The sequence below is a fragment of the Dipodomys ordii genome, unplaced genomic scaffold (genome assembly GCF_000151885.1).
Source record: "Dipodomys ordii isolate 6190 unplaced genomic scaffold, Dord_2.0 Scaffold49, whole genome shotgun sequence".
NCBI lineage: Eukaryota > Metazoa > Chordata > Mammalia > Rodentia > Heteromyidae > Dipodomys > Dipodomys ordii.
Window position 1 is genome coordinate 849,936 of NW_012267265.1, and position 16,081 is coordinate 866,016.

Genomic DNA, 16,081 nt, shown 5'->3' on the forward strand with positions numbered 1-16,081 from the left:
ACCACATTTTCTTGATCCATTCATCTACTGAGGGGCATCTGGGTTGGTTCCATATCTTAGCTATGATGAATAATGCTGCGATAAATATAGTTGTGGAAGAAAGACAGCCTCTTCAGTAAATGGTACTGGTAAAATTGGTTAAACACCAGTAGAAAATTATAATTAGATCCTTATATGTCACCCTGCACTAGAATCAACTCCAAATGGATCAAAGACCTTGAAGTAACAGCAGACAGCCTGAAAACATTACAGGAAGTAATGGGAGAAACTCTAGGGCTCCTTGGCATAGGCTGAAATGTTGTTAATAAAGACCCAGAAACACAACAAATTAAAGAAAGTTTGGACAAATGGGATTGCATGAAGTTGCAGAGTTTCTGTATGACAAAGGACATAACTAGTAAGATCAATAGAAAGCCCACAGATTGGGAGAAGATCTTCACTAGCCATACAACAGACGAGGGTCTCATATCTAAAATATACTTAGAACCCAAAAAATTAAATCCCCCAACAACAAATCCTCAAAGAAACAACCACCCCATTAATAAGTGGGCTAAAGACTTAAAGAGAGACTTCTCTGAATAAGAAATAAGAATGGCCAACAGACACATGAAGAAATGCTCAACTTCTCTGTCCGTAAAAGAAATGCAAATCAAAACAACATTGAGATGCCTCTTCACCCCAGTTAGAATAGCTATAATCAAGAACTCTAATAACAGATGCTGGAGGAGCTATGGCCAAAGGGAACACTGTTGATGGGAGTATAAACTTGTTCAACCATTCTGGAAAGAAGTATGGAGGTTCCTCAGAAGATTCCATATAGAGCTCCCCTATGACCCAGCAATCCCACCTCCGGGCATGTGCCCAAATGATTGCTTTATTGTCATTACAGAGGTGATATACAGAGGGGTTACAATTACATGAGTGAATCAATGTGTACATTTCCTTTCATGCAATGTCTTCTGTGTCCTCATTCTCTCCCAGTTCCTCCCTCATCCACAAGTTTTATAGTTCACCTTTCATTAATTTCTGGTGAGCTCCACTGTTGCATTTTTTCACCCTTTGTCTCCTAAGTTCTTTACCTCATCCACACTCTCCCAAAGATGTACACTAATATACCATACATAAGGTAAAGAAGACAAAATCATCAAAAACTGAAACTACAATATGAGAAATAAAGCAAAAAATAAGACCTCTTGTTTATTTCAGTAAGTATATTATTCTGTAATAGACATTGGAGTTTGTCTCAGTGTGTATATTTTTTATATAAATATGAAGAGGCATGTAGGCCTTGTGCCTTCATGCTTCTCTCATTAGAATATCCTCTTTTGGTCTTGCTGTGTGTATCTAGAATCCTGCATAATTTATCATATCGCTATGCATTTTATATTTAATTTCCCCATATTAGAGAGAACATGCACCATCTCTCTGATCTTGGCTTATCTCATTTGTTACCTGATTTGTTCTAGCTCCATCCATTTCCCTGAAAATGACATTATTTTATTATTTCTAATGGATGCAGGAAATTTTGTTGTGTATAGGTACCAGTTTTTTGAATCTACTTGTCTATTACAGGGCCGCTGGGCTGTTCCTGTATCTTGGCAATTGTGAATAGTGCAAATTTTAACAGGAAACCACTATGATTATTAAATGAAGATTTAATGTATAGAAATCTATTCTGTGTCGGGGATGGGAAGGTGGCTCAGTGGCAGAGCGCTTGCCTTGCAAGCCTGAGGCCCTGGGTTCAATTCCTCAGCACCATATAAGCAAAAAGAAAAAAGCTGGAAGTGGCGCTATGGCTCAAGTGGTAGAGTGCTAGCCTTGAGCTGAAGAGCTGAGGGACAGTGCCCAGGCCCAGAGTTCAGGCCACACGACCGGACCAAAAAAAAAAAAGAAATCTATTCTGTGGCAATAAAGTTCAGTGAATTCCTTATACAAAGATTTTTTCTCTTATACATATATGGGCATTAAACAAGAAACCATATATTACTAAGGGACATTGTATGTGCAATCCATTCATTTGAACATTTCCATAAATATCTTCACAAAGCCAATGATAAGCACTTGAATTTTAAACTGAAGTAACTATGAATCTAAAAATCTATTTAAAATGTTAAGTATATTTCTATTTGCACATATTGTTTCATTATGATATTTACATATAGTCATATAATGAACTTTTTATTCACACTCTTACTATTAATTTTCATCATACATATTGCAGAAGATAGTTAAAATAGAAGTATTATCACTTACATATTTAAATTATTTGATTTTTCTCTTAGAAACCATGACTGTGTAAATAAAGAAACAGTACATATAGAATTTTCTGTCAATCTTTGTATCAGCTACAGAGATGGAGAAGGAGCAAGTATCTCTTAGATCTCCGATCGAAATTTCAATGTGGACTCTCCCATTTTCTTTTCATAATTTTCTTCAAATCTCTCATACTGAGCCACAGTGAACTGATTTTTCCAGTCTCCTGAAATGCCTGAAAAGAAAACATGAAGTTAGAAACTTGAGAATACTATAAAATTTTCCCTTCAGATGTGGTGTGTGTGTGTGTGTGTGTGTTACTGAGTGTTGGAATTTAGGGCCTTGGGCATCAAGGTCTCAATTATCACCTTGGATAAATCCCAGTCCTTTGGATTATTTGTTTTGCACTTTGATTAGTATTAGCCATACAATGGAGTTTCTGACTTTTTTATAATGCACACAAAGTACCCCAATTAAACTTTGCTCCTCTTCACTCTGGTCTTCACCCTTCTTAAAACAATTTCAACAGGCTATGTTTTTGTAGTTTTCCATATGCATAGAAAATACTTTGACTATGTTCACCTCATGAACCCTCTCTATTTGCCATCCCCCATGTACTGATATTAACCTGGACCAGTACTTACTATATCTTTGAATTAATTAAAATTTAATTAAGGGATTGCAATACAATATGTGAGTTGAGCCTAGTGAATCTGATCCATGCCACTCCTTTCACCATGCTCTCTTACCTCGTAGCCCCTCAGTTTGCTTAGTAACATGTTCACAAGTGTACATTGATTATTAGGACTGCATTTGCACATACCCTTCTCTTCTTCCTCCCCTTAATATCACACCCTTCCCTACAACACACATTCTAGCTTCCTGGTATTCATTTGGTTAAACTGTAAGTTAGTTGTTCAAAGGTCTGGCATACACCATTGGAATTTGTATTCATAAACCTATATGGATATAACCATGTATGTATTTTCATATATGTTTATAATTTTCATATCTAACTTCCACATATGAGGGAAAACATGTATTCTTTGTGTCCTGACTTACTTTACTTACTACAATTATTTCCAGCATCATGCATATCCCTGCAAAGGATTCTTCCAGATTAATAAAATTTTGCCATATGAGATAATGGAACATATATTTATGTGAATATATATATATATATCACAATTTATTTATCAGTGTAATACAGTACATTAAAAGGACCAAGAATAAGAATCTCATGATCGCCTCAATAGACGTCAAAAAGCTTTTGACAAAATCCAATATTCTGTTTTATTTTTGAGACAGGATCTTGCTCAATTTGGTCAGACCAGTCAAACTCAAAATTCTCTTGTTCTCACTCACAATTAATTGGGTTGGCAAGTTTGAGCCATACCTAGCTTCTAATACCATTTTTAATGTGAATTCCTATACTTTTATCTTTAATTTTTAATTTTAGGACCTGTACCTTATCTCTAACAATCACCCTTACTGTACCACTCGTAGACTCTTGTAACATTTTGTGTTTCAATAGTTCCCATAGATTTTACCACTGAGCTGTGTAAAGAACAGTAAGCCCCTAAATAACAACCAAAAAAAAGTTACCCTGGAGGGCAACTCCACCATCTCCAAATCTCAATTCTTTGCCTGCAAGACCTTTGTTAGCGAGGATACAGAGACATTTTTAGTCATTTTAACACTCTAATCTTGACCAGGCACTGATGGCTCATGTCTGTAATCCTAGCTACTCAGGAGGCTGAGATCTGAGGATCGCGGTTCAAAGCCAGCCTGGGCAGAAAAATCTCCACAAGACTCTTATCTCCAATTAACCACTTAAAAACTGGAAGTGGCGCTGTGTTTCCAAGTGGTAGAGTGTTAGCCTTGAGCAAAAACAGCTCAGAGACAGTGCCTAGACCTTGAGGTCAAGCCTCATGACTGACAAAAAGCAAACAAACAAACAAACAAACAAAAAAGCCTATACTCTCCAATGTCAAATGATAACTTTCAAAAAATAGTTCTAATAACAAAATTGTAAAATTAGTAGAATAAATATAATTAAACATATCTGAATCTCAAACTATTAATCATACCAGAAAATTTAAGAATAGTACTAGACATTACATTTACAATGAATATCTGGTTTAAAAGTACTATTTCCTTAAAAATCTGGGTTTCAGAAAACCCAGGTTTTGGAAACCCATGTAGAAAACATTCAAAATAATTATAAGCAACTTTTGGTAATTTGAGTATCTGTCTCTCTAGAATCACCTCATCATTAAAAATACTTGCAGAAAATGTGCTGAAAATATGTTTTTTTCCCCCTTGTCACGATTCCCTAAACAATACAGCAGCCTTTAAATTACCTTGTTATTATTAGTCATTCGGAAATGATTGGAAATATACAGGAAGATGCAGATGGGTCATGAATTACAAAGTCGTTTTCTGTAAGACAGTTGCCTATGTGAGCATTCAGGATCCCAAGGAGTCAGTCCCTACAGCCAATCCCCCAGGGATATGAAGACATGACTGTATGTCAGTCTGACCTAGGGTTTCTCAACTTTCCCATTTTATTTTCTTATATTTCCTCTTTTGACATTTAAATCTAAACAATTCTTTGGGGGAAAGGGAGCCCTGTCTTGTGCATTATAGGACATTCATGAGGGATTTTAGCATTTACTTTTAAGGTGTCTTCTAATAAGTCTAGTTGTGACTACAGCAATGTCTCCAGGTGAATCCCTTGGAAGTAAAATAAAATAAAATAAAGATCCCATGTAGTTGAGATGCAGAAACTCTCAGCCACACTTATTCATATATTTCATAAATTTCTGGTTGTAAAGACCTAGAATCCATTATGATTATATTCATTATAATTAAAATTAGCATTAACAGTTTTTATAGCCTATCATAAAACAACTTTCAGTCCTTCCTTGACTATTAAGCTTGTTCATTTCTGTTCATCACACATTATGTAATACCTCTTTTCCCATTAACTTTAGACTTTGGTTTTTATCTGCTTTGGTCAATGAAATTGGACTCTTTGAGGTGTACACCTCAACAACAAGTTTCTACCAGTTCTTTTCATCTTCCAGTTTATAATAGGCATAACACACTTATGACCATCTGTTTTGTCCTCAGGGTCAAAAAGAGAACAAAAATAAAGCCAAACAAAAGTGTATAGCCTTCATAGACATATAAGTTAAATAAAAAATAAATGTGATTAAATCAGACCTCGTTTCTTGGAGCTTGCTTTTATTTTATACCAAAGCCTACTCACACAAAGCAATGTATGTGATAAAGATCTGCTTTGTGCAAGATGTAATATATGGAGTTCAATAATCTGAGGTAATCATTTATAGAAATTATAGTAACAGTTATGTTAATCTAGCATAATTAAAACTAACTTCTTAGTGCAATAAAAATTAAAGGAAAATCAACCATATCCAGACAATACAGACAAATATGGCATTCTTCTGACAGAGTAATAGTGTGTACCAAGACTTGCGTTATATCCTTATATGATAGATATGCAGCATAAATAAAATGTTGTTTATTTCCCCTGGGATTTCTTTTCTTTCTACTTATCTGTCTCCAGATTACTAAGATGGCTCTGATATCTTATATATACTCTCCACAGCATAATTAGCACACTACAGAAACTAAAGTCTTATATCCTCACCCTTTCTCATGAAGGGAGACACAGAATGGTCCATCTCCTCTTTGTTCATACTGGTATAATTTGCATTCGGGTTCTGTTTCATTACATTGAAAGAACTATGGTAGATGATTTTATTCACAGTTTCTTCTGGCAGGTCTTTCTCTAGAAATGTTAATATTTTCTGAATTTCTCCCTTTGGATCCTAAAATAGTTAAGGAAAAAGAATCATTTCTGATAGATTTGGTTGTAATTTAATAGTTTCTATTCATTCCATTGTAATGGAGGAGAGAATTTTTTATTTTAATGATATTTTCAGATTTGCTTTTCCTAAATATGTTTCATTTGCTTAATTATGACAGAAAATGACATGCTAGATTGAAGGTTAGATGCTAAATTAAACCTCATAAGATGAGAGAAATCAAGTTAAATAATCTCAAATTTTGTTAACTATTTTAATGATTTATATTTCATATCAAGAATGAAACCACTGAAATATTGGGAAACGAGAGGAGAAATACATTGGCTTCAGAGTGAGAACTTTCTCTGAGTATATCATAAAAACAAAATGAGAGAGTTCACATAAATCTGACAGATACTTGGTCTGCAGTGGAAATGGCAGTAATGACAGAAAAAAAGTAAATGGGTAAAAGATCTATGCTTAAGGTTCAGTGAGTAAGGTAGTAGATTAGTAAAATTAATAAACCAATAAAGCTAGACAGAAAAGAAAATTAATCTTAAATTTCTTTCAAATCTTAAAAAGAAATTACAGTTGCTCTTACCTCTTTCATGTCTTCATAAAATAGATAAAGGATACGATAATCTCTCTTTTTCTCCCACCAGCCTTTCACATGGTCATACCAAGAACCAAAACTCACTAAATTTAAAAGGAAATGTTTGTAAAATTACAACTGCTTACATTAACTCAAAAACTGTAAAATGCCATTCTGTTCCACCAGTATCAGTAAATATTCATTGAGTAAATATTAGAGAAAGAGACAATAGGCGAAGTATATAAAATAACATTACTCATTGAATTTGTAATCTACTAGGAAAGGAAAAAAATACTTGTTGTACTTGGATTTTCTTCTATTCAAATTCATATATATGGAAGTGCCGACCCTAGGACCTCAAAATGTGACTATATTTAGAGAAAGGAAGGGTCTTTACAAGCAACCTTATATTAAGTCTTGAAATGGGGCCTCATTCCATATGTGTAGTACTCCGATAAGAAATGGGGAATAAAGCATAGTCACAAAACAAGGACCGATCATGGAAAGTCACAGGGCAAAAATGGCAATTTACTAGCCAAGGACAAACATTTTAGAAGAAATCAACCCAGATAACATTTCTGAACTTTAAGTCTCTGTAGTATGAAACATAATTTTTATTGTATAAGCCACTCATACTGATACTTTATTTTGCGAATTCCAGGAAAACAGATATAACTTCTAATAACTAAAATTACAAATGTACGGTAGCAAAAAGTACATAATTTAAACAATAAGTGGTATGTAAGTTCATAGGAGAGAGAAAAGGGAAAGAAAAAAATCTATGAACGACAAATTTAAAAAAAGGTCTGTGGAGAAATTAGAGAGTATTTGATTCTAATAGTTTGGACTTGAGTCATGACATTAACAAAGATGAAATTCTAGGGACAACGAAGATCCAATGTCAGGTGTAGATCTGTATAATGTATCATTGAAATGCACTTGTCTCAACAAGAATGTACAAAAGAGGATGTTTATTTATAAATTATTAATAAATTTACTATCATGGGTATGAATGAGTTTTCTGGGGAAAAAACCCACAAAGGATCAGTAGAAGCACAGTATCTTAAGAAAAAATTTTCATGTAAGAATGTTCAGAGTTCATAGGTTAAGAAAAGAAAGAAACACTAAAAAAATGAGACTCCAAGATTGAGGTATAAAATCAACACAGTATGACAGTATGGACAAGAGAGATGAATGTGATTAAATATACCAAAAGTATCTATGAATCACTAATAAGACTATGAAACCAAAGGACTAAGAAATCTATGTGCCATGAATTCTCCAAAACTCTTTGAAGAAAGGTATGTTTCCTCTATAGCCTTTATGATGCATTAGCAGAGGGCACAAAAGGTTTATGATAAGCACAGTATTAATCTTTAAAATTTGTAGTTTCTTTGAAGAAAGTCTACTCAGCATAATTCCATAATCAAATAAATGGCACCCACCTTTCCCTGCCATGAATTTATCCAAGAACTCCTCCCAGGTTCCGGGCTCTGGATGTATTTTGGCCATCTGGTAAAAGTAATAGTAAGATACAGCCACATCTTTGGCATTCCGTGCCATGTAAATCATCTGTAGAGTAATAGAGGAAATTAGAATCTTCCTTTGTTTTAGTAGTTTTTAAAATTTGCTTACATTGTCATTATTTTCTGTTTTTTTAAATTTCCTGATCTTGATACAAATAACAATGACCTCGTGTAGTAGATCTACACCTGTCTTTTGTTTTTTGTTGGTATTTATTTTTCTTGGTGTGAATGGGGTTTAACTGTATTGTTTTTTGTTTTGTCTTTTGGGTACTGGGAATCAAACCCAGGACATTGCACTGGCTAGGCAAACACTTTGCCACTGAGCTACATCCCAGTGCTGTGTCTTGTTTGAATACAAAAACTCACTTCCCATCTTACATGCTCTCTCCTCGATTTCTTTTTGGCTTTTATAAAAACATCTCTTCAGACATTGAATGCCAAGTAAAACAAAAACTATAGTAAATATTAAATCAACAAAGTAGCTACTATGTCCTAAATTTAAAATACATGTCATTAACATAAATTAATAAAGAGGTAAACTTTATTTAAAAACACCTCTACCTATATTTTTATTGCAAAATATTACTAGGTAAATTCAGAACCAGAAAAAATTTAAAAATTCCTATGATCATAATGATGGCTATTTTATATCTGGTATGAGTTTAAAATTTTTCTTATGTCTGAAGCTTTAACGTCTACTTGAAGACAGAAATTTTACAGATGGAAATGACTTTGTCATATATCTTGTAAATCTGATTCTCAGACAAAAATCAACTGAAATTCACAAAATTTCCTTCACTAAGGAAGCACATTAATATTGTATACTGTGAATATATTTCTAAGGGAAAATCCATACAGGAAGAAACCTTCTTTCATCTAAGAACAAACAAATGTTTCTTCTCTCCCAAATATTAGGCAAATGAAATTGAGCATTGATATTTCCAAGTCACGGATGGTAGTTTTCAAATTCTGGGACAAGGAAAGGAGTAGTGATGGAGTAACTGAAAGAAAATTTGAAAATGACATAGTAGAGTTCTAATAGTTCAGAGTCTGTTGCTCATGTGACTTCTTGAGAAAAACAAACCCCAGCAACACTGCTGGTTACTGCTTATTTCAGTATCAATAGATGATGGCAATGAACCAATTGTTTTCAATTTCTATCACCATCACCTACACCTTCTTTACTGAGATCTGTTTTGGCTTGCCAAAGAAGGACATAGAAGGAAGGACATCCTGAGTGTCTCCCTAGTTCTCTGGTACTAGAGAGATAAAACAATGCCTTAGGTTTCTGCACTCTTCTTCCATAAATTAAAATTGAAAGATATGAGTGGGATTGAGACCTTGCATAGGTCTCAATATAGCTACTTTTGTTACCATTTTGTGTCACACAAGGTAAAGTGGAAATAGCTCTCACAAATATTACAATGAGTCAAAATGAGTAATGAAGAGTAGTATACTTTATACAAGGAAAATAGGCACAATATCTACGGTAAAAATATGCAAGATGATTATATTTGAAGATAAAGGTTTCTGATTAGAAGTGCAGCGCTGAGCTTTGGGAATTCAACAATATCCTGTTGAATCTGGCTACCAATTTTTGTGGGCATGGTCACTTTATTAAAATCCATCAAGACATATGCTTAGGATCTATGTACTTTTCTCCTCAAATGCTTAAATGAAAATATTTCTTAAAATAAAAGTCTAGCCATCCACTGGTGACTCATGTCTATAATCCTAACTACGCAGAAAGATGAGATCTGAGGATTATGGTTCCAAATCAGCCCTTGCAAAATAGAGAAAATTCATTCCCAAAATAACCAACTAAAAGCTTGGCTGGAGGTGTGGCTCAAGCGGTAATGCAATCCTAAGCACAGAAAAAAAGCTGAGTTAAGAGCCTGAAGCTTTGGGTCCTAGCTCTGGTATTGGCACAAGAGAGAAAGAGAAAGTGAGCCTATAATGAATTTAGGAAAAATATCTATAAATTACATTGAATTAATGTTTAATAATTTAAGTATTTAGATGTGCAGATAATGAATTTACTGATTTTTATTTATATGCAAATGATATTAATAGATTCATCTTTCAAGTTATACATAATTGACTATGTTATATTGAAATTATTCTGACACATGAAAAATCAATTTGGATATTATTTGCATATCAATTCTTTTAAAGGAGTTGCACTATAGGTAAAAAAATTTAGAAGGCCAGAAAATGTGATCATTTCTCAATACTTGAGTATGAAGTATAATCTCAACATTGCTGGTGTTCATTGTTTTATTTTGATCCTTGAGATATGGTGGTCACATTATTGCTTTTTATTTATCCAAGGGTTATAATCTCTCTTCTTTTGTTTCTGCATAATTTGTTTTTAAGAAAGAAATTCAACATAAAGAAAGAGGATTTTTATTTTGTTAAAATTCGCTACCTTACAATCATTCTTCCAAAATGAAGAAGGGAGAAGTTCAACAGGAAGATGTGTTTTCACTAATCGAGGAGACTGCATATTATTCAACTGTTCAACGCCTAGATACACATAGTCAACAAAAGAAATAGATTGAAGCCCAGTTATTTACAACATTAACCCAAAACTTTATACTCGTTAATCCAGCTTCTAGTCTAATGTAGGCATATGATTCTATAGTTGTACAGTTTCAACTATTCCTGATATCACCAATGAGATAAAAAATTAGGAATCTTGGGGCTGGGAAGGTAGCTCAGCGGTAGAGTGCATGCCTTGCAAGCATGAGGCCCTGGGTTCGATTACTCAGCACCACATAAACAGAAAAAGCTGGAAGTGGTGCTGTGGCTCCAGTGGTAGAGCGCTAGCCATGAGCTGAAGAGCTAAGGGACAGCGCCCAGGTCCAGAGTTCAGGCCTCATGGCCGGCAAAAAAAAAAAAAAAATTAGGAATCTTCAGTATTCTCCTATGAATAGAATGTTTGATCTCCTATGACTAGAATGGGTAATTATCTTCATAGGCATTTATAAAGCCAAGTTTTTCATTTTAATAGGAAAATATTGAGCTATTATATTTTAAAATTTCTTTTGAGATCTCTCATATTAAAGTTCTGTAATCCAATTATATCATAAAGCTTATGGTCATTAAAAATTTTTTAATATAGCATCCTATATTCCCATAATCTTCCCTTGAGTTTGTAAATACCAGCTAATTGGTATTTGACTCTTTGGCTCTTTGACTCTTCTAAATTGTCTGTATGTAATAATGATGCATTACTCCAATCCAATATTTCTATATAATAAGGAAATTATTCCATGACATAATCTTTTCTCAAACAGATATTGTCTTTGGGTAGAGAAAGGAATGTTATACATTAATGGCAGAGCCAAATTCTGACTCTGTTCTTACAGACACGCATGATCCAAACTAGCCAATCCTTTCTTGTACCATTCTCATCATGACTTCTTACAGAAGACAGGCAGATTTACTCCTATATAGAAAAGCACTTTAAGACTAAATACCATTTGTTACTCCAGGGATTATGAGTTCCATGAATGGCACTCTCTTATAGATCACATCTCGTTTACATTTCTCTGTATCCCCATTGTTATAGATCAGATCCACGATTTCACTGGTCCAGGTTGTTCCTGCAGACAAACATAAAACAAGAACTAAATCTTCCTTTGAAAAGAGGGTGAGAGGGCCAACAGTAGAGGATTTGTGTGTTATCTGAAATAAAAATGGGTCCTTTATTTCCTTCCCCTTTCTCCATAAATATCTCTATCTTTTCTGAGTAATATTAATAAATCCATTACTAGACATTGAAAAGAACTTTAAATCAAAATGTGCAACATGTAGTGGAACATGTGCAAAAGGGAAAGAGACCTTCGAGGCTTCACATGGAATGGGCAGTGACTAACACCATAGTGCAGGCAATAGATTCTGAACCTGATTCACTCTGATCTTTATGACACTGGATCTCACAGTTCTTTGAGATATAGATCTAAAGCATAGGAGTCACTGTTTGCTTGTCTGAGTTAAAACTTCCAGGTTACCAAGACATTGCTAAAGGTAATTATATATATATATATATATATATATATATATGGAAATCATCTTCTTAGCATTCTTGCTGGTTTTCTCTTTAGCAAAGGTGTTCACCTGTCCCCAAACTGAATAATCATGAGTGTTAACTAAAAATGTAAAAGTAATTAATCACTTAATTAATCCATTCCTACATTTTTAAGAAAGATAAACATATGTATGCACCTCTAGCACTAAAGTACCTGAGCTCTACTTTTGTGTCCTTTCTTGTGGCCAGTATTTTCCTTCTTGGTCCTAGATCTAAATCATCTTCCTAACTTTTCTAGATAACTGTAATACTAAGTACAAAGACAAAGGAGAGCTCTGTCATTCTTTCTGATGGAGGCATAGAATTCCATTGTGTATATATACCACATTCTCTTGATCCATTCATCTACTGAGGGGCTTCTGGGTTGGTTCCATATCTTAGCTATGGTAAATAATGCTGCAATAAACATACTAGTGCTGGTAGCTTTAGAATGGTCTTGTTTGTCACCATTTGGGTAAATGCCCAAAAGTGGGATTGCTGGGTCATAGGGGAGCTCTATATGGAGTCTTTTGAGGAACCTCCATACTGCTTTCCAAAGTGGTTGAACATGTTTACACACCCACCAACAATGCAGTAGGGTTCCCTTCTGGCCACATCACCTCCAGCATCTGTTGTTATTAGAGTTCTTGGTTATAGCCATTCTAACTGGGGTGAGGTGGTATCTCAATGTTGTTTTGATTTGCATTTCTTTTATGGCTAGAGAGGTTGAGCATTTCTTCATGTGTCTATTAGCCATCCTTCTTTCTTCTTCAGAGAAGTTTCTCTTTAAGTCTTTAGCCCACTTATTTATTGGGCTGTTGTTTCTTTGAGGATTTGTTGTTGGGGGAATTCTATGCCTCCATCAGAAAGAATGGCATTGCCCCATTTGTTAGGAAATAGAAAGTCTTGGAAAAAAATTTTTAAGTGAAGTAAGGCAGGCCCAAAGAAACATAGGTCCCATGGTTTCCCTTATTTGCAATAACTAGTATATGTCTGAGTCAAGCAGAAAAGGTCAGATAAGTTGATATTAGGTGAAATGAACCCCAAGATAAGTATTTAAATGTTTTTGCTTTCATGCAATTGTTTCTAACATATTTATAAGATGATTTCTTTGTTGCTTTGTATGTCCCTCCAGCACAGTATAACCCCTGTTTTCAATATTGATGTTGGTATAGTTTGTGGCGGGGAAGGGAAAAAGCAAATTGTTTACATAGGGATACATCCCATTGTAACAATGAGATGTATAAGTTGTTATGTTGAAAAATGAACTTTTCAACTTTGGCTGGGGGGTAGGCAAAGGAGGAGGCAACAATGCTTGATAAGGAATATACTCATTATCTTGCTCATGTAATTGTAACCCCTCTGTATGATATTTTCACAATAAAAAAAAGAAAGAAAGAAAAGAAAAAGGAAAGAAAAAGGAAAGCTCAATCAATCCTGGATTTTTTTGCTTTCTTATCTCATTTAAGCTTGAGAGAGACACACAGAGAGACTCCAGAGTATAATGTAAAACATTTTTTTATCAATGAGAAGCCCAAATTATGGTCTATGAAATTTTTCATTAAGAGAAATGCCAATTTAGCTATTTTTAATCCCTGTATTGAAAAAGTTGGTTTTCTATCATCTTTGAAAAATAAAAGAGGCACATTATTTACTTCAAGGAAAGATCTTATACCAAGGCATTGATATAGTAATGAATGTAATCAACAGCTTGTGAGGAGAGCAACATTAAGAAAACCTACCAAAGCACTGCCTATAACCACATACTATGTATAGCCATATATCTTTCACTATTCTAGAAAAAAATTCCTTTCAAAAAGTTATCTTTGTGATAAACTGTGTTGTAAAACAAGTTTATGCTTCAAATATCTTAGCAGTTTGCTGCTTTTAAGTAGATCTTCTGTATCTCCAAATAGCAAAGTCAAAACAACATATACTTTTCAGCTGCTGTCTTCAGGCCTTTGTAATAATTTTGCTCGTTGTGATAAAAAGAAAGGCCACTGGTCCAAAAGGTCTGTGACAGGATTATAAGGAAAACATTTGTGCTTAATAATTAACTTATAATGAACTCAGATAAATTAAGTGGATGGTTGAAAGAGATTCTAATATCCCTGCCATCTCATCAATCAGTAGGTGCATCAGAAGGCTTTATTATGAAATATCTAAAGAATTAAAATTATGACTTCATATTGAATCCCTTTAAATTCTCCTTTTAATTTGCTGAAAAATGTTTTTCTTGTTTGTTTTTGTTTTTGTTTTTTGGGGTCCGGTCATAGGGCCTGAACTCTGGGCCTGGGCACTGTCCCTCAGCTCTTCAGCTCAAGGCTAGCGCTCTACCACTTGAGCCACAGCACCACCTCCGGCGTTTTTCTTTTTTGCTTATGTGGTGCTGAGGAATCAAACCCAGGGCCTCATGCATGCAAGGCAAGCGCTCTACCACTGAGCCACCTTCTCAGCCCCATGTTTGGTTTTTATAAGCAAAATAAATGACCCTTGCTCTGAGTACTGGTGCACACCTATAATCCCAGCAGTTGAGAGGCTGCAGAAGGAGTATTACAAGTTCCAAGACAGTTTCATCTACATAGTAAGACTAACAACCTAAAAGTCTCCTTGTGCCCAAATCACATAAATGTATTTAATTTTAACAACTTGATTTGAATTTTAATTCAAAATAAGCAATAGCATTAGTTTTTCTCTAAGATGTGTTCTCTATTTAGTTGATATCATTTCAGAATAAAAAGTGAATGTGTTCAAATTAAGATGGAAGTGTCCCCACAAAATATCACAGTGCTCCTCTGCCAAATATTTAAAGAATTCAGGGTAGACCTGATGATGAATATGCAAATCGAGGGCTAATGTGCATGGATCATTATGTAATTGTCTAGTACAAATGATTGAAATGTCTTACCTGATTTAGGATAGGTGGAGATCAGAAGGTCATCGGGTCGGGCCTCAAATGTTTCCACTTGAGACCACTGCTCAGCAGTGCTCCAAAAAAGGGGGATCCCCTGAACATCCACTAACTCTCTCCTGAACACACCCTGGTGGTTATCCATTTCTGACCACCTAAATTTTAAATCACATGTAGCATCAGTCACATTAAAATATGTTGATATTTTTATAGAATTATCATTACTCTCAATTCAGAAGCATCAAATAAAAGCATCTATTGTACAAGTTCATGGGAGAAAAGAAAATAACAACACCAGTGAGAACTTACAATTATTTTCATACATGCCATTACTGATAAGTTGTATAACATTTGTAGATATCATTTGTGTACTGATGGCATTTGCTTAGGCAAAAAGATTTTTGAAGATACTAAACTTGAATGTCAGAAGGGAAATATCAAGGGCAGTGTTGACAATTCTTGCAGAGAAAATGTAAGTTTCATAACTGCCCAGGCTTTGTTAAAGAAACAAAACTGTTTAAATTAGAAATTTCTTCCTTTAAATTATAGGATGAACTGGTAAATCATTCTATCCAAATTCATGGAGGACAATCCACACAAGTGAGAAAAAAATGTACTTATGGGGTGGAGACAAGAGCAAATGCAGAACTAAAGAACTGAAATAAGCTTGAGGTATTGGTATCTTGTTCTAACAAGTTTTTTAAGCACTAATTTGTGAGTATCTGATGTCATCTTATGTTTTTAATGAGACTACACATAAAGGAAGTTTGCCTTTCAATTACATAAAAATTTTAAAAAAAGGGGGGGGGCTGGAAAGGTGGCTCAGTGGTAGCATGCTTGCCTTGCATGCATGAGGCTCTGGGTTCGATTCCTCAGCACCACATAAGCAGAAAA

The 16,081-nt window shown here is 34.5% G+C and overlaps 1 protein-coding gene across 1 annotated transcript; it reads right to left on the reverse strand.

Moving 5' to 3' along the window:
• Window positions 1-2,375: 2,375 nt before the first annotated feature.
• Window positions 2,376-15,332, reverse strand: LOC105988519 (sulfotransferase 1 family member D1). Its single transcript, XM_013020151.1, has 7 exons — window positions 15,185-15,332; window positions 11,687-11,812; window positions 10,633-10,730; window positions 8,124-8,250; window positions 6,688-6,782; window positions 5,930-6,110; window positions 2,376-2,488 (listed from the first exon to the last, which is right to left on the reverse strand). Exons 1-7 carry the CDS (start codon window positions 15,330-15,332, stop codon window positions 2,376-2,378), a joined length of 888 nt encoding a protein of 295 aa, XP_012875605.1.
• Between the last annotated feature and the right edge of the window lie 749 nt (window positions 15,333-16,081).

Bases quoted from the DNA above. Each gene is read 5' to 3' on its own strand.
- LOC105988519 (XM_013020151.1), bottom strand. From the start codon at position 15,332: ATGGATAACCACCAGGGTGTGTTCAGGAGAGAGTTAGTGGATGTTCAG. The intron at 11,813-15,184 runs GTAAGACATTTC...GTTTGTCTGCAG, and splicing joins CTCCACCTATCCTAAATCAG to GAACAACCTGGACCAGTGAA. The intron at 10,731-11,686 runs GTATTTAGTCTT...ATGTGTATCTAG, and splicing joins AATCCCTGGAGTAACAAATG to GCGTTGAACAGTTGAATAAT.